The sequence below is a fragment of the Entelurus aequoreus genome, linkage group LG05 (assembly GCF_033978785.1).
Source record: "Entelurus aequoreus isolate RoL-2023_Sb linkage group LG05, RoL_Eaeq_v1.1, whole genome shotgun sequence".
NCBI classification, from domain to species: Eukaryota; Metazoa; Chordata; class Actinopteri; order Syngnathiformes; family Syngnathidae; genus Entelurus; species Entelurus aequoreus.
The window spans coordinates 79,111,798-79,132,250 of NC_084735.1; the positions used below are offsets into that span (position 1 = coordinate 79,111,798).

The 20,453-nt window shown below is 37.8% G+C and overlaps 1 protein-coding gene and 1 long non-coding RNA gene across 2 annotated transcripts in view; one reads left to right on the forward strand and one right to left on the reverse strand.

The window, feature by feature from the left end:
* The window catches only part of LOC133651084 (platelet-derived growth factor receptor beta-like), a 56,115-nt gene extending 39,530 nt beyond the window's left edge, over window positions 1-16,585 (forward strand). Inside the window, exons 14-27 of the mRNA XM_062049013.1 lie at window positions 596-690; window positions 3,720-3,852; window positions 3,911-4,015; window positions 4,091-4,195; window positions 4,263-4,365; window positions 7,271-7,365; window positions 9,494-9,609; window positions 9,669-9,791; window positions 9,857-9,968; window positions 10,038-10,137; window positions 15,695-15,800; window positions 15,874-15,976; window positions 16,045-16,159; window positions 16,226-16,585. Coding sequence (XP_061904997.1) covers window positions 596-690; window positions 3,720-3,852; window positions 3,911-4,015; window positions 4,091-4,195; window positions 4,263-4,365; window positions 7,271-7,365; window positions 9,494-9,609; window positions 9,669-9,791; window positions 9,857-9,968; window positions 10,038-10,137; window positions 15,695-15,800; window positions 15,874-15,976; window positions 16,045-16,159; window positions 16,226-16,283 — 1,469 coding nt within the window. The 3' untranslated portion in view covers window positions 16,284-16,585. The remainder of the gene's footprint in view (window positions 1-595; window positions 691-3,719; window positions 3,853-3,910; window positions 4,016-4,090; window positions 4,196-4,262; window positions 4,366-7,270; window positions 7,366-9,493; window positions 9,610-9,668; window positions 9,792-9,856; window positions 9,969-10,037; window positions 10,138-15,694; window positions 15,801-15,873; window positions 15,977-16,044; window positions 16,160-16,225) is intronic.
* The window catches only part of LOC133651086 (uncharacterized), a 28,052-nt gene continuing 23,250 nt past the window's right edge, over window positions 15,652-20,453 (reverse strand). The window contains exon 3 of the long non-coding RNA XR_009826369.1: window positions 15,652-16,304. This is a non-coding gene — a long non-coding RNA (uncharacterized LOC133651086). The remainder of the gene's footprint in view (window positions 16,305-20,453) is intronic.

Consider the following 20,453-nt stretch of genomic DNA (forward strand, 5'->3'; position numbering starts at 1 on the left):
ACTGTTAAACAGATAAAAAATAGATTTTTAAAAAAATTATTAAACATATTTAAAGCCAGTTATTATCACATGAATAGACATGGGTATTGTTCACATTTTAACTGATTCCAGCATCAAATCGATACTTTAAAAAAAAGGTGTTACTTAAAAAACAAAGAAAAACAACATGAAATAAAAAGAAAAGAAACAATTCCTTTTTATTTTTATAACAATTTGTAGCATTCAAGTTGAACAGACTGGTAATTAAAATACTGCATTTATATTAATTAAATGAAACTGAGTAATACATTAAAAAAAATCCACAGTAAATTGTCATTATTATTGCAACAGTAAAGAACTTGAAAAAACGACTTGCTTATCGATACTCATAATTCCGGGGGTTGTTGAATGCAACTTCACTTGCTGCAACTATCATTGTTGCATAATGTGTTGTTGTTGCTGGCTAGCTGTGTTACGACGGGTGCTGTTGGCATGTCAAGGTTGACAACAGTTTAAAAAGAGGTTGTATATCTTTTTAAATGTAAAAAGGTACCCATCCCTAGTTCAAACACATTTAGAACCAAGATGAAGTACTAATGAACCACTTCCTGTCAAGCTCTCTTGTCTCAGGTGGCCTTGTTGTCGCTGGTTCTGATTCTGGTCATCCTTGCCATTGTCTTCCTCATCATACTCATCGTCCTATGGAGAAAAGTTTGTATTCCGAGTAGTTGTGTGTTCATTTTACTCATACCTGTGCTAGTTATAGAAATATGTTTGTAGAAATCTAATCATGTTAAAACAGGATTGTGCTAAAACAAGTGCTAATAACAATAACGTTAAAATTGCAGGTAGGGGTTCAATATCAGCAAAAAAACCAAAACAAAACATACTGGATTATATCGGTCACCATCTAAATCAGGGGTGTCAAACTCATTTTAGATCGGGGCCACATGGAGAAAAATCTACTCCCAAGAGGGCCGGACTAGTAAAATCACGGCACGATAACTTAAAAATAAAGACAACTTCAGATTGTTTTCTTTGTTTAAAAATAGAACAAGCACATTCTGAAATTGTACAAATCATAATATTGTTGGGTTTCTTTTACAATTACCTGTTGCGGTTAATAGTATACATTATTAGTCGTTATTTTTATTTTCATCAGTCAACTCATTGGTGTTAATTTTCAATTTGTCAAGATAAAAAATGTATATCAAAATCAAATTACAGTATGTTATTTATGTAGTTTGATCATTTTTCTCGACTGACGTGCTAACATCATGTGGTTTATTTTGTACATATGTAGCATCATCTACAAAGATACAAAGAATTGCTATTGTGACATCCAGTGGACACATTTAGAACAGCAGTTTCTTTCATAAAAAAAATTTCAGGTTAATTTTTATACTTCGCAAACTCATCCCGCGGGCCGGATAAAACCTGTTCGCGGGCCTGATCCGGCCCTCGGGCCGTAAGTTTGACGGCTCTGCTCTAAAACGTCTGATATAGGAACTCCGATACAATGCTAACGCCTCTTCTTGCGAGCTTAGCCAACAGATAACAAAACACTGTAAAACTGAAAATACACAAATAAAGTACGTGTCATGTGCGGATGCCAACGGACCACTCCGGACAGGACGTGCAGGTAGGAACATGATTTTTTCGCAAAAACTCGAACAAGTGCCAAAACAGAAAACAAGCCGACGGAACAACGTGCCGATCGCACTCTAAGCTAAGGCTACCACTTAGCATAGGCAAAAAAGAAGGAATACTCACGTAACTTGTTGCATGAAGCAAACAATGAAGCCAGGCCGACTGACAGGCAAAGGCAGGCTTAAATAATGCCTCTGATTAGTGCTCGGGGAACAGGTGAGCGTCCCGAACACCCATCAGAGGCAGGTGAAAATAATAAGCAACCATGGTAACTAAAACAAACTCAACGGGCCATGGATCATGACAGTATGTTAATACATCCCTTATATAAGTTAGTTAAAGTACCAATGATTGTCACACACACACTAGGAGTGGTGAAATGTGTCCTCTGCATTTGACCCATCCCCTTGTTCACCCCCCTGGGAGGTGAGGGGAGCAGTGAGCAACAGCGGTGGCCACGCCCGGGAATCATTTTTGGTGATTTAACCTCCAACCCTTGATGCTGAGTGCCAAGCAGGGAGGTAATGGGTCCCATTTTAATAGTCTTTGGTATGACTCGGCCGGGGTTTGAACTCACGACCTACCCATCTCAGGGCGGACACTCTAACCACTAGGCCACTGAGCAGGTATCTACAATATAAATAGTCATAAAAATGAAGAAAACGCATTGAAATGAGGAGAAGGTGTGTCCAAACTTTTGGCCTGTACTGTATCACACTACAAAATAAGTTAGATAGTATTATTAGTGCTGATATCGTATCGGATCGATATCAGTACCGGCCAATAATCAAGGCAGCAATATTGGTTTTGCATCGGATAGTGGAAAAAGTTGTATCGAGGACACCCCTAGTTGTAGGTAATCATAATAGTAACGTCATGTTGTAGTAGTATAAGCAGTATGATTGCTAGTAATAAAAGTGGCAATAGTAAAACAAGTACTAAACATAGTACATTACTCTAACTCAGGGGTCACCAACGCGGTGCCCGCGGGCACCAGGTAGCCCGTAAGGACCAGATGAGTAGCCCGCTGGCCTGTTCTAAAAATAGCTCAAATAGCAGCACTTACCAGTGAGCTGCCTCTATTTTTTTAATTGTATTTATTTACTAGCAAGCTGGTCTCGCTTTGCCCGACATTTTTAATTCTAAGAGAGACAAAACTCAAATAGAATTTGAAAATCCAAGAAAATATTTTAAAGACTTGGTCTTCACTTGTTTAAATAAATTCATTATTTTTTTTTTACTTTGCTTCTTATAACTTTCAGAAAGACAATTTTAGAGAAAAAATACAACCTTAAAAATTATTTTAGGATTTTTAAACACATATACCTTTTTACCTTTTAAATTCCTTCCTCTTCTTTCCTGACAATTTAAATCAATGTTCAAGTAAATTAATTTTTTTATTGTAAAGAATAATAAATAAATTTTAATTTAATTCTTCATTTTAGCTTCTGTTTTTTCGACGAAGAATATTTTTGAAATATTTCTTCAAACTTATTATGATTAAAATTCAAAAAAATTATTCTGGCAAATCTAGAAAATCTGTAGAATCAAATTTAAATCTTATTTCAAGGTCTTTTGAAATTCTTTTAAAATTTTTGTTCTGGAAAATATAGAAGAAATAATGATTAGTCTTTGTTAGAAATATAGCTTGGTCCAATTTGTTATATATTCTAACAAAGTGTAGATTGGATTTTAACCTATTTAAAACATGTCATCACAATTCTAAAATTATTCTTAATCAGGAAAAATTACTAATGATGTTCCATAAATTCTTTTTTTAAGTTTTTCTGTTCTTTTTTTCGGTTGAATTTTGAATTTTAAAGAGTCGAAATTGAAGATAAACTATGTTGCAAAATTTAATTGTCATTTTTTTTCGTGTTTTCTTCTCTTTTAAACCGTTCAATTAAGTGTAAATATCATTAATTATTAATAATAACATAGAGTTAAAGGTAAATTGAGCAAATTGGCTATTTCTGGCAATTTATTTAAGTGTGTATCAAACTGGTAGCCCTTCACATTAATCAGTACCCAAGAAGTAGCTCTTGGTTTCAAAAAGGTTGGTGACCCCTGCTCTAACTGTTGTCTTCCAGAAACCTCGTTACGAAGTTCGCTGGAAGCTGATTGGTTCTGGGAGTCCTGATGGACAAAAGTTCACCTACCTGGACCCCGCCCTCCTGCCTTACGACGCCTCATGGGAAATACCAAGAGACAACGTAGTACTAGGTACTAACACCAGATAGTCTAGTAGTTGAACAAATAAACCACACCTGGATGTCTGCAGGTCAGGTGTCGGCTTCCGGTGCTTTCGGCCGAGTCATGGAAGCGACTGTTTCCGGTCTGCCGGAGTCCCAGACGCCGACCAAAGTGGCCGTGAGGATGGTGAAATGTGCGCACCTGCGCTTACCTGCTCCGTGTGGTGTGTTCACCAGAGAGTGGTGTGCTGATTAGTGTGTGTGTTTAGCCAACAGTGGTGCATGTCAGGCCTTGCTGTCGGAGTTGAAGATTTTGTGCCATCTCGGTCCTCACCTGAACGTGGTCAACCTGCTGGGCGCCTGCACCACGGGAGGTCAACAACAATTGCGTGAATAAAACGCCCTCTGCTGGTCAGCTGAAGTCTGCTTGTTTGCGTCTAGGTCCCATCTATGTCATCACTGAGTTCTGTTGCCATGGAGACCTGGCGACTTACCTGCAAAGCCACAAACATACCTTTATACCTAACGACGCACACACCAAGAGGTGAGCGAGCACACACACACATTCTTGTATTTGTTACCTTCTTGAGACCTCCGAAAAATAAAACCAGATATTCATCAGTTGTCATCAATCATTAATCAATAAATCAAACTTTAGTCATTAACAATTAATCAATCAATCATTCGTCATTCATACACCAAATGTTAATCGATCATTATTATCATGAATCATTGATCAATAAATAAGTAAATTGGTCATTAATAATTCATATATCATTTTTTAAAATCAAACTTTCATCAATCATTCATCAAAAAATTACTACTAATCAATTCAGCTATTTTCCATTATTCATCAATCACTCACTAAATGTTCATCAATCAATCATCCATCATTCAATTATGTTATTCATCCATCAATCAATCATCCAAAATCAATGATTCATCAACAAATTAAACGTCAGTCATCAATTATTTATCAATCATTCATCAATCATTCTTTATTCACAATGCACACACACACATTCTTGTATTTGTTACCTTCTTGAGACCTCCGAAAAATGCATGCCTCTTTAGGACCACCCTTTCTAGATATATAAAGATGTGTATTTACAACATTAATAATACATACATACTATGCAAATGTAAAATAAAGTTTGTTGCGAAAAATGAGTTGGAATTTTACAAGAAAAAGGTCACAATTTCACGAGAAAAACTTAGAATTTTGGCAGTATTATAATAAATGTCGTCGTTTTACTCAACGCAAGTCAAAAATTTTACAAGAAAAACTGAACATGTGTGCAATATTATGATCAATGTTGGACGTTTACTCAATAACAGTCGCAATTTTACAAGAAATTCTGGCAATTTTATGAAAAGTCGGAATTTTACTCGACAAAAGTCACAATTTTATAAGAAAACCTAAAGATTTTGGCAATATTATAATAATAATCAGAATTTCACTTGGCAAAATCATAATTTGTCACAAAAAATGTCACAATTTCACAAGAACAACAAAAAAATTGGCAATATTGTGATACAAGTCAGAATTTTATATGACAAATGTCACCATTTTGCATTAGAAAGTCATAATTTTACATAAAAAAGTAATACTTTTACAAAAAAAATATTGCAATATTACAGAAACAGAAAGAATGTGAGAAATTGTTTCCAATTTTATATATATAAAAAAAGTCGACATATTGTGAAAAAAAAGACTGCTTTTAGTTAATTTTATTTTTTTGTTTGTAATTGGTTTTTAATCTTCATTATTTACTTCAAGTTATCACAGTATGTCTCTACATACATTTTTTTTATTTTGGCCAAAGGGTGCGCATTTAAATTTCTTACACACACTTGTTATTTCATATGTTGACCAGAAGGTGTGCACTTTTAAAACCGACACACAGTCCATCAATTTAAAAAATCTCTCCTTTTTGGGACCATCTTAATTTTGATAGATTTCACCACCAGGGGGTGCAAATGAGACATTTTCTATTAGATGCAATGGTTTTCCGTATTGGGACCATGATTTATGTCCTAACTTGTTCACCGGTCCTCATATGGAAGGTACTTTTCCTTGTTGATGTCTCAAGAAGGGTAGAATTACAAGAGCGCATACACACACACACACACACAAGATATGAATCAGTTATCATCAATGATTCATCAACAAATTAAATGTCAGTCATCAATAATTAATGAAATATTTATCAATCATTCGTTATTCACAATGCACACACACACATTCTTGTATTTTTTACCTTCTTGAGACCTCCGAAAAATGCCTCCCTCTTTAGGACCACCCTTTCTAGATATATAAAGATTTGTATTTACAACATTAATAATACATACATACTATGCAAATGTAAAAAAGTTTGTTGCGAAAAATGAGTTGGAATTTCACAAGAAAAAGGTCACAATTTCACGAGAAAAACTTAGAAATTTGGCAGTATTATAATAAAAGTCGTCGTTTTACTCAACGCAAGTCAAAATTTTACAAGAAAAACTGAACATGCGTGCAATATTATGATCAATGTTGGACGTTTACTCAAGAACACATGCAATGTTACAAGAAAAGCTTAAAATTCTGGCAATTTTATGAAAAGTCGTAATTTTACTCGACAAAAGTCACAATTTTATAAGAAAACTTCAACATTTCGGCAATATCATAGTAATAATCGGAATTTTACTTGGCAAAATTATGACAAAAATCATAATTTGTCACAAAAAATGTCACATTGTACAAGAAAACAAACAAATTGGCAATATTGTGATACAAATCGGAATTTCATATGACAAATGTCACCATTTTGCAGTAGAAAGTCATAATTTTACATAAAAAAGTAATAATTTTACAAAAAAATATTGCAATATTACAGAAACAGAATGTGAGAAATTGTTCCCAATTTTATATATATATAAAAAAAGTTGACAAATTGTGAAAAAAAAAAGACTGCTTTTAGTTAATTTTTTGAATTTTTTTGTTTGTAATTGGTTTTTAATTTTCATTATTTACTTCAAGTTATCACGGTATGTCTCTACATAATTTTTATATTTTTATTTTGGCCAAAGGGTGCGCATTTAAATTTCTTACACACACTTGTTATTACATATGTTGGCCAGAAGAGGAGCACTTCAAATTTTTACACACACTTATTTCATATGTTGACCAGAGGGGGAGCACTTTTAAAACCGACAGTCAATTTGAAAAATCCCTCCTTTTTGGGACCACCCAAATTGTGATAGATTTCACCACCAGGGGGTGCAAATGAGACATTCTGTATTAGATGCAATGGTTTTCCGTATTGGGACCATGATTTTTGTCCTAACTTGTTCACCCCTCCTCATATGGAAGGTACTTTTCCTTGTTGACGTCTCAAGAAGGGTAGAAATACAAGCACACACACACACACATTAAGGCACAAATGATTAACTGTGTGTCCGCGCAGAGAGGCCGACGGAGGTTACATGGACATGAACAAGCCGGAGGGCGGAGACGTGCACGAGATCACCGACGTGTCTGAGAACGTGCGCATGCTTCCAGGTGAAATTGCATTGCACCTTGCACTGCAAATGCAGTTGACTTGTTTTAAGACTTGAAAAACAAACAAAAACACATCTCTGCTGTGAGATGTTGCATGCTGTTGGTGGTGTACAAACTCTTGTGTTAATAAAAAAAGACATTTTTTCACATCTTTATTTATACCAATTGCATTGAGCACCGATAAGAGTATCGATGAATGCCGGTATTGATAAGGAATAGCTACTAAAACCAGTGAAGTTGGTACGTTGTGTAAATGGTAAATAAATACAGAATACAATGATTTGCAAATCCTTTTCAACTTATATTCAATTGAATAGACTGCAAAGACAAGATATGTATATTTTTTGTTTTGCAAAGAATCATTAACTTACAATTTAATGGCAGCAACACATTGCAAAAAAGTTGGCACAGGGGCATTTTTACCACTGTGTTACATGGCCTTTCCTTTTAACAACACTCAGTAAATGTTTGGGAACTGAGGAAAACAAATTTTTGAAGCTTTTCAGGTGGATTTCTTTCCCATTCTTGCTTGATGTACATCTTAAGTTGTTCAACAGTCCGGGGGTCTGCGTTGTGCTATTTTAGGCTTCATAATGCGCCACACATTTTCAATGGGAGACAGATCTGGACTACAGGCAGGCCAGTCTAGTACCCGCACTCTTTTACTATGAAGCCACGTTGATGTAACACGTGGCTTGGCATTGTCTTGCTGAAATAAGCAGGGGCGTCCATGAAAAATACGTTGCATGGATGGCAACATGTGTTGCTCCAAAACCTGTATGTACCTTTCAGCATTAATGGTGCCTTCACAGATGTGTAAGTTACCCATGTCTTGGGCACTAATACACCCCCATACCATCACAGATGCTGGCTTTTCAACTTTGCGCCTATAACAGTCCGGATGGTTCTTTTCCTCTTTGGTCCGGAGGACACGTCGTCCACAGTTTCCAAAAACAATTTGAAATGTGGACTCGTCAGACCACAGAACACTTTTCCACTTTGTATCAGTCCATCTTAGATGAGCTCAGGCCCAGAGAAGCCGACGGCGTTTCTGGGTGTTGTTGATAAACGGTTTTTGCCTTGCATAGGAGAGTTTTAACTTGCACTTACAGATGTAGCGACCAACTGTAGTTACTGACAGTGGGTTTCTGAAGTGTTCCTGAGCCCATGTGGTGATATCCTTTACACACCGATGTCGCTTGTTGATGCAGTACAGCCTGAGGGATCGAAGGTCACGGGCTTAGCTGCTTACGTGCAGTGATTTCTCCAGATTGTCTGAACCCTTTAAAGATATTACGGACCGTAGATGGTGAAATCCCTTAATTCCTTGCAATAGCTGGTTGAGAAAAGTTTTTCTTAAACTGTTCAACAATTTGCTCACGCATTTGTTGACAAAGTGGTGACCCTCGCCCCATCCTTGTTTGTGAATGACTGAGCATTTCATGGAAGCTGCTTTCATACCCAATCATGGCACCCACCTGTTCCCAATTTGCCTGTGGGATGTTCCAAATAAGTGTTTGATGAGCATTCCTCAACTTTATCAGTATTTATTGCCACCTTTCCCAACTTCTTTGTCACGTGTTGCTGGCATAAAATTCTCAAGTTAATGATTATTTGCAAAAAAAAAAATGTTTATCAGTTTGAACATCAAATATGTTGTCTTTGTAGCATATTCAACTGAATATGGGTTGAAAATCATTTGCAAATCATTGTATTCCGTTTATATTTACATCTAACACAATTTCCCAACTCATATGGAAACGAGGTTTGTACACAACGTGCCAACTTCTCTGGTTTTGTGTTTTGTATATTAGATCATACATCCCTACTCCTGACCTAAAACTTCAGGAATTAATTTAATTTTGGGTGTCTACTGGTGACAAATGAACTGACACACCATGTCTGACAGTTTGCTTCGTGCTTATCAGGACGGAGGGGACATGACAAAAATGTTAGGGTTCCGGTGTATGTTACCATGGCGACTGACTCTGAATCTGACTTATCCCTCTTTCTGAAATGGAAACACCTGAGTTTCCTTCATTTTGCACGCTCAGTTTCCACTGAACCTGCTCTCTGCTCCATGTTGAACATTGGCGCTAAATTAAAACATTTGATCATTCCCCTGCAGACCAGCAGGAGGCAGCATCCGTCCTCTTCAGCGACTCTCCGGTCCTTGGCCCTAACAACCTCCTCAGCTTCTCCTACCAGGTCGCCTGCGGCATGAACTTCTTGTCCTCCTGTAACGTACGCGCACACAGGTCAGCACACACCTGGCAGGGAGAAGTGCTGACGCGTGCCAACAGTGTGTCCACAGAGACCTGGCGGCTCGGAACATTCTGGTGTGCGAGGGGGGCCTGGCCAAGGTTGGCGACCTCGGCCTGGGTCGTGACCTGCTGAAGGAGGAGGACTACGTCACACAAGGACAGGTGAGTCGACATAATGTCGATCCGTCGGGAGACAAAGTCGTCATCTTGGTCTTTTCCCACGTCAGACTTTCCTGCCACTCAAGTGGATGTCGCCTGAGAGTCTCTTCCAGAATATTTACTCCTCCCAAAGTGATGTGTGGTCCTACGGAGTTCTACTGTGGGAGATCTTCTCTTTGGGTGAGCGTCTGGGACTGGTGGGACCGCCAGGACCAACTGGACCAGACCTTTTGTGTGGTTTCTTTCTAGGAGAGAGTCCATACTCAGAACTTACCAGGACCCAACAGTTCTACTCAGCACTGAAGAGAGGGCATCGCTTGGCACAGCCCGAACACGCCAACTCCGACATGTACGGCAACACGTATGACAACATGTATGACGTCATGTATGACGTCATGTACAACATAATAACAAGTATTATGTCATGTGAGATAACATGACAGCTTGTATTATGTCCAGTACTACAACCTAACACAACATGGATTTGTGTGACATCATGCATGATAACATATGACAACATGTATGACATCATGCATGATAACATGATCGAACAACATGTATGACATCATGCATAACATGATATGACAACATGCAGGAAATCATGCATGATAACATGATAGAACAACATGTATGACATCATGCATGATAACTTGATAGAACAACATGTATCATATCATGCATGACTACATGTATGAAATCATGCATGATAACATGATAGGACAACATGTATGATAACATGATAGGACATCATGCATGATAACATCATATGACAACATGTATGAAATCATGCATGATTACATGATAGGACAACATGCATGATAACGTAATAGGACAACATGTATGACATTGTGTGTGGTAACATGATAGGACATCATGCATGATAACATGATAAGACAAGTATGAAATCATGCATGATAACATGACAGGTCAACTTTCTAAAATCGTGAATAATAACAGGATGGGACAACATGTATAATAATATGATGGGACAACATGTATGACATCATGCATGATAACGTCATATGACAACATGTATGAAATCATGCATGATTACATGACAGGACAACATGCATGATAACGTAATAGGACAACATGTATGACATTGTGTGTGGTAACATGATAGGACATCATGCATGATAACATGTATGGCATCATGCATGATAACATGATAGGTCAACTTTCTAAAATCGTGAATAATAACAGGATGGGACAACATGTATAATAATATGATGGGACAACATGTATGACATCATGCATGATAACGTCATATGACAACATGTATGAAATCATGCATGATAACATGATAGGAAAACATGCATGATAACGTAATAGGACAACATGTATGACATTGTGTGTGGTAACATGATAGGACATCATGCATGATAACATGATAAGACAAGTATGAAATCATGCATGATAACATGATAGGTCAACTTTCTAAAATCGTGAATAATAACAGGATGGGACAACATGTATAATAATATGATGGGACAACATGTATGACATCATGCATGATAACGTCATATGACAACATGTATGAAATCATGCATGATAACATGATAGGACAACATGTATGATAACATGATAGGACAACATGCATGATAACGTAATAGGACAACATGTATGACATTGTGTGTGGTAACATGATAGGACATCATGCATGATAACATGATAAGACAAGTATGAAATCATGCATGATAACATGACAGGTCAACTTTCTAAAATCGTGAATAATAACAGGATGGGACAACATGTATGACATCATGCATGATAACATGATATGACAACATGTATGACATCATGCATGATAACATGATCGAACAACATGTATGACATCATGCATAACATGATATGACAACATGCATGAAATCATGCATGATAACATGCTACAACAACATGTATGACATCATGCATGGTAACTTGACAGAACAACATGTTGTGTGGTAACATGATAGGACATCATGCATGATAACATGATAAGACAAGTATGAAATCATGTATGATAACATGATACGACAACACGTACGGCATCATGCATGATAACATGATAGGTCAACTTTCTAAAATCGTGAATAATAACAGGATGGGACAACATGTATGATAATATGATGGGACAACATGTATGACATCATGCATGATAACATGATAGATCAACTTTCTAAAATCGTGAATAACAACAGGATAGGAATAAATGTATGATAATATGATGGGACAACATGTATGGCATCATGCATGACAACATGATAGGACAACTTTCTAAAATTGTGAATCATATTAGAACAGGACAAAATGTATGATAATATGAGGGAGGGGACAACATGTATGGCATCATGCATGATAACATGATAGGTCAACTTTCTAAAATCGTGAATAATAACAGAATAGGAATAAATGTATGATAATATGATGGGACAACATGTATGGCATCATGCATGATAACATGATAGGACAAGACATATGAAATCATGCATGAGATAACATGATATGAAAACATGTATGGCATCAAGTATGAAATCATGTATGATAACATGATACGACAACACGTACGGCATCATGCATGATAACATGATAGGTCAACTTTCTAAAATCGTGAATAATAACAGGATAGGACAACATGTATGATAATATGATGGGACAACATGTATGGCATCATGCATGATAACATGACAGGACAACTTTCTAAAATCGTGAATAATAACAGAACAGGACAAAATGTATGATAATATGAGGGGACAACATGTATGGCATCATGCATGATAACATGTATGGCATCATGCATGATAACATGTATGGCATCATGCATGATAACATGTATGGCATCATGCATGATAACATGATAGGTCAACTTTCTAAAATCGTGAATAATAACAGAATAGGAATAAATGTATGATAATATGATGGGACAACATGTATGGCATCATGCATGATAACATGTATGGCATCATGCATGATAACATGATAGGACAACAAATATGAAATCATGCATGATAGGTCAACATGTATGACATAATGCATGATAACATGATAGGACAAGACATATGGCATCATGCATGATAACATGATAGGACAACAAATATGAAATCATGCATGATAGGTCAACATGTATGACAAAATGCATGATAACATTTTTGGACAAGACATATGGCATAATGCATGATAAATTACATGATAGGACAACAAATATGAAATCATGCATGATATGGCAACATGTATGACATAATGCATGATAACATGATAGGACAAGATGTATGACATAATGCATGATAACATGATACGTCAAGATGTATGACATAATGCATGATAACATGATAGGACAAGACATATGGCATCATGCATGATAACATGATAAGTCATGTATGAAATCCTGCATGATAGGTCAACATGTATGACATAATGCATGATAACATGATAGGACAAGACATGGCATCATGCATGATAACATGATAGGACAACAAATATGAAATCATGCATGATAGGTCAACATGTATGACATAATGCATGATAACATGATAGGACAAGACATATGGCATCAAGCATGATAACATGATAGGACAACAAATATGAAATCATGCATGATAGGTCAACATGTATGACATAATGCATGATAACATGATAGGACAAGACATATGGCATCATGCATAACATGATAGGTCATGTATGAAATCATGCATGATAGGTCAAGATGTATGACATAATGCATGATAACATGCTAGGACAAGACATATGGCATAATGCATGATAAATTACATGATAGGATAACAAATATGAAATCATGCATGATATGTCAACATGTATGACATAATGCATGATAACATGATAGGTCAAGATGTATGACATAATGCATGATAACATGATAGGACAAGACATATGGCATCATGCATGATAACATGATAGGACAAGACATATGGCATCATGCATGATAACATGATAGGACAAGACATATGGCATCATGCATGATAGGACAAGACATGGCATCATGCATGATAACATGATAGGACAAGACATATGGCATCATGCATGATAGGACAAGACATATGGCATCATGCATGATAGGACAAGACATGGCATCATGCATGATAACATGATAGAACAAGACATATGGCATCATGCATGATAGGACAAGACATGGCATCATGCATGATAACATGATAGGACAAGACATATGGCATCATGCATGATAACATGATAGGACAAGACATATGGCATCATGCATGATAACATGATAGGACAAGACATATGGCATCATGCATGATAGGACAAGACATGGCATCATGCATGATAACATGATAGGACAAGACATATGGCATCATGCATGATAACATGATAGGACAAGACATATGGCATCATGCATGATAGGACAAGACATGGCATCATGCATGATAACATGATAGGACAAGACATATGGCATCATGCATGATAGGACAAGACATGGCATCATGCATGATAACATGATAGGACAAGACACATGGCATCATGCATGATAGGACAAGACATGGCATCATGTATGATAACATGATAGGACAAGACATGGCATCATGCATGATAACATGATAGGACAAGACATATGGCATCATGCATGATAACATGATAGGACAAGACATATGGCATCATGCATGATAACATGATAGGACAAGACATATGGCATCATGCATGATAGGACAAGACATGGCATCATGCATGATAACATGATAGGACAAGACATATGGCATCATGCATGATAGGACAAGACATATGGCATCATGCATGATAGGACAAGACATGGCATCATGCATGATAACATGATAGGACAAGACATATGGCATCATGCATGATAACATGATAGGACAAGACATGGCATCATGCATGATAACATGATAGGACAAGACATATGGCATCATGCATGATAGGACAAGACATGAGGCATCATGCATGATAACATGATAGGACAAGACATATGGCATCATGCATGATAGGACAAGACATGGCATCATGCATGATAACATGATAGGACAAGACATGGCATCATGCATGATAACATGATAGGACAAGACATATGGCATCATGCATGATAACATGATAGGACAAGACATATGGCATCATGCATGATAGGACAAGACATGGCATCATGCATGATAACATGATAGGACAAGACATATGGCATCATGCATGATAGGACAAGACATGAGGCATCATGCATGATAACATGATAGGACAAGACATATGGCATCATGCATGATAGGACAAGACATGGCATCATGCATGATAACATGATAGGACAAGACATATGGCATCATGCATGATAGGACAAGACATATGGCATCATGCATGATAACATGATAGGACACGACATATGGCATCATGCATGATAACATGATAGGACAAGACATATGGCATCATGCATGATAGGACAAGACATAGCATAATGCATGATAACATGATAGGACAAGACATATGGCATCATGCATGATAGGACAAGACATATGGCATCATGCATGATAACATGATAGGACACGACATATGGCATCATGCATGATAACATGATAGGACAAGACATATGGCATCATGCATGATAGGACAAGACATGGCATCATGCATGATAACATGATAGGACAAGACATATGGCATCATGCATGATAGGACAAGACATGGCATCATGCATGATAACATGATAGGACAAGACATATGGCATCATGCATGATAGGACAAGACATGGCATCATGCATGATAACATGATAGGACAAGACATATGGCATCATGCATGATAGGACAAGACATGGCATCATGCATGATAACATGATAGGACAAGACATATGGCATCATACATGATAACATGATAGGTCATGTATGAAATCATGCATGATAACATGATAGGACAACAACATGTATGACAACAACATTGTATGACACGTGAAATGTGGTGTGTTCAGTTACGACTTGATGAAGACGTGTTGGTGCGTGCGGTCCGGGTCCAGACCGCCGTTCTCATCGTTAGTGGCCTCTCTCGACCTCATGTTGACTGATGACTACAGAAAGGTGGTGACCTCGTTAGGACCGCTTCCTTAAAAGTTGCGTCTCACTTCAAGCGCCTCCTCCTGCCCTCCCCCAGATATACGCCGGGCTGACGGATGACTTCCTGACACGCAACCATCCGGCTGTCGCGCCACCCGGGTTGACGCCCGCACCCGCCGACGGGCCGACCGGCGCGAGCGGTGAGACATGATTTTGACCTCCAACAAGGACGTTTGTCAAGTCAATGCTCGCCTCCCGGCGCAAACAGGAAGCCAAGACCCCAAAGTGACAGTTCACCTGGAGGAGGCGGGTCCCTCTAATGGCGCCTATATCACGCCGGTCAGCGTGGAGCTTCACGGCGGCGCTGCGCAGGACGCAGACAGGTATGATGATAATGGTGGTGACGATGAGGATGATTTTGAAGAGGTGGCTGTCTGTGTTGTGTTCAGAGCTGATGAAGTGACGGCATCAGGCGGCGGCGAGGAGCAGGGGGAAAGCTGCCTATGAGAATCCCTCCGTGGCCTCAACCTGATGACATTTTTATGACGCAGTAATCATAACAAGGCTTTTTTTTTCCTTTGTTCAAAAATGTAAACTGCATGTTGTTTTTCTAAACAATAAAATAAGCAAACATTTCATAACAAAAGTCATGTGACCTCATCTACGTTTATGTTACATCAACAGTATTTATCATTTTCAGAGCTCAATCAACGATCACCGAATTGCCACAAACGTATTCCCAGCCCCTTCCTGCTCCGTCATTGATAAGAGTACAAAGGCAAAAGTCTACCTCATGTCCCTATTGATGCTGCCTGCCAACCCCCAAAGGGGGTCAGAGAGCTTTGTGCACCTCACTAGCCTTTGGACAGGACTGGTATCTTGCCGCCATCTTGGTACATGCAAGGAAGACTCCTTATTGGTCATTGGGTCAAAGCTCTTTTGTCAACCGATCGCAGACTTGTTTTGATATTCAAAATGTACAGTACAGTCTCCAATAACAGATAAAATATTAAAACGTGTTATTTTGCATTGTTATTTATTTTGGGGCGGTATAGCTCGGCCGTGCCAGCAACTTGAGGGTTCCAGGTTCGATCCCCGCTTCCGGCCATCCTAGTCACTGCCCTTGTGTCCTTGGGCAAGACACTTTACCCACCCACACTGGTTTAAATGCAACTCAGATATTGGGTTTCACTATGTAAAGCGCTTTGAGTCACTAGAGAAAAGCGCTATATAAATATAATTCACTTCACTTCACAAAAAAAAGAAATATTATCAAACAATTTGTTTCCCGTGAGTTCGTTTTAGTAGACAAAACATGCACTAAAATTAAATCAAGTTTGATTAAGAAGTAAAAAAAAAACATTGACATGAAAAAAAAAAGATGTCCGAGGTAAATAAGATACATAATTATAAATAAGAATATAGTGTGGCGCAGTGTTTTTCAACCACTGTGCCGCGTGCCGTGAGATACAGTCTGGTGTGCCGTGGGAGATTGTCTAATTTCACCTGTTTGGGTTAAAAATATTTTTTGCAAACCAGTACACTGCAAAAACTGAAATCTAAGTCAAATTAAATATCTCAAATAAGGGTGATATTTGCTTATTTTATGTCTGATAAGATAATTCTTCTCACTAAGCAGATTTTATGTTAGTGTTTTACTTGTTTTAAGGGTTTTGGTTCTAAATTATCTCAGTAAGATATTACAGCTTGTAGCTGAGATTGTATGACCTATATTGAGTAAAACATGCTTGAAACTAGAATATCAACTGTTGCAAAGCTGTGTCATCAACACTCACAAGTATAAAACTACTTTTTTAAGTAATAATTTGTTATTTCAAGCATGAAAAATAAAATCATGACTTTGACACAATTGTGTCTCATAATTAAAACAGATGACAGCCAAATGAACTTTGCTGTTTTATTTTCAATTAAACAATAGAAAAGATGTACTCATATAGTAGTACAGTTGGCACAGTACAGTAAACTGACAGTTAATATTTAAACATTTAACATGTGACATTTCAAACAATTTTGAACAGAAATAGTTCATGCACATTCAGGTAAATTCTTCAAAATGACAATTAAAAAATGTACGCACTAATTGACTGAAAGAGCACGCACTTGGCACTATGATGTCATGTTGTCGATGGAAAAATGCATTTTTAGACAATATGATTTGCCTGAGCGGCTAGTAGAACCAGAGAGTAACAAGCGGTTGCCTTGTTGCCTTTCCATTAAAGGCCTACTGAAACCCACTACTACCGACCACGCAGTCTGATAGTTTATATATCAATGATGAAATCTTAACATTGCAACACATGCCAATACGGCCGGGTTAACTTATAACGTGCAATTTTAAATTTCCCGCTAAACTTCCGGTTGAAAACGTCTTTGGATGATGACGTATGCGTGTGACGTAACTAGTGAAACAGAAGTATCGGAACCCCATTGAATCCAATACAAAAAAGCTCTGTTTTCATTTCAAAATTTCACAGTATTCTGGACATCTGTGTTGGTGAATCTTTTGCAATTTGTTTAATGAACAATGAAGACTGCAAAGAAGAAAGTTGTAGGTGGGATCGGTGTATTAGCAGCTGGCTGTAGCAACACAACCAGGAGGACTTTGACTTGGATAGCAGACGCGCTAGCCGACGCTAGCCGCCAACCGCACGGATGATCGGGTGAAGTCCTTCGTCCTTCCGTCGATCGCTGGAATGCAGGTGAGCACGGGTGTTGATGAGCAGATGAGGGCTGGCTAGCGTAGGTGGAGCGCTAATGTTTTTATCATAGCTCTGTGAGGTCCCGTTGCTAAGTTAGCTTCAATGGCATCATTAGCAACAGCATAGTTAAGCTTCGCCAAGCTGGGAATTATTAACCGTGTAGTTACAGGTCCATGGTTTAATAGTATTGTTGATCTTCTGTCTATCCTTACAGTCAGGGATTCATTTATTTTGTTTCTATCTGCATTTGAGCCAGATGCTATCACGTTAGCTCCGTAGCTAAAGTGTTTCGCCGATGTATTGTCGTGGAGATAAAAGTCACTGTGAATGTCCATTTCGCGTTCTCGACTCTCATTTTCAAGAGGATATAGTATCCGAGGTGGTTTAAAATACAAATCCTTGATCCACAATAGAAAAATTAGAAAGTGTGGAATCCAATGAACCCTTGTACCTAAGTTACGGTCAGAGCGAAAAAAGATACGTCCTGCACTGCACTGTAGTCCTTCACTCTCACTTTCCTCATCCACAAATCTTTCATCCTCGCTCAAATTAATGGGGTAATCGTCGCTTTCTCGGTCCGAATCTCTCTCGCTGCATTGTAAACAATGGGAAAATGTGAGGAGTCCTTCTTCCGGTGACGTCACGCTACTTCCGGTACAGGCAAGGCTTTTTTTTATCAGCGACCAAAAGTTGCGACCTTTATCGTCATTGTTCTCTACTAAATCCTTTCAGCAAAAATATGGCAATATCGCGAAATGATCAAGTATGACACATAGAATGGATCTGCTATCCCCGTTTAAATAAAAAAAATTCATTTCAGTAGGCCTTTAAGAACAATAAATTAGTTTTTAGTATAAGTTTGCTGGTTTCAAGAAATGTAATGCCGAGCGCATATCATTATGTCAAGATAATGGCACTAGCATTTACTTAATTTAAGAATATTTTTCAACATATTGAGCAAAACGGTCTCTTTTTTTTTCTACCAAGAAAAGTGCACTTGTTATTAGTGAGAATATTCTTATTTTAAGGTATTTTTGGGTTCATTGAAGTTAGCTAATTTTACTTGTTTTGGAAAGTCTTGACAAGCCAAATTCTCTTGTTCTATTGGCAGATAATTTTGCTTAGTTCAAGTAAAATACCCCTAATATTTGTATTTTTTTTTCTTGTTTTTGAACACTGACTTTTTGCAGTGTAATTGTAGTCTGCAAATTATGTGTTGTTGAGTGTCGGTGCTGTCTGGAGCTCGGCAGAGTAACCGTGTAATACTCTTCCATAATTGCTTTGTAGATGTCGGAAACAGCGGGAGGCATCGTGTAGGTAAAATTGTGTCTAATGCTTAAACCAAAAATAAAAAAAAGGGGAGCGCCCCTAAGAAAAGGCATTGAAGCTTAGGGAAGGCTATGCAGAACGAAACTAAAACTGAACTGGCTAGAAAGTAAACAAAAACAGAATGCTGGACGACAGCAAAGACTTACTGTGGAGCAAAGACTTACTGTGGAGCAAAGACGGCGTCCACAGTGACAATAAACAATGTCCACACAAAGAAGGATACTAACAACTGAAATATTCTTGATTGCTAAAACAAAGTAGATGCGGGAAATATCTCTCAAAGGGAGACATGAAACCGCTACAGGAAAATACCAAAAAAAGAGAAAAAGCCACCAAAATAGGAGCACAAGACAAGAACTAAAACACTACACACAGGAAAACAGCAAAAAAGTCAAAATAAGTCAGGGTGTGATGTGACAGGTGGTGACAGTACACCTACTTTGAGACAAGAGCTATATTGATGCATGCTTGGTTATGCTTTAAATTCATGTCCAACAATTGCGACAACGACTTTTTACTGTCAACTGACTTTTGTTTTTTAATGATTTCTGCTGGTGGTGTGTCTCTGGATTTTTTCAACGCAAAAAATGTGCCTTGGCTCAAAAAAGGTTGAAAAACACTGGTGTGG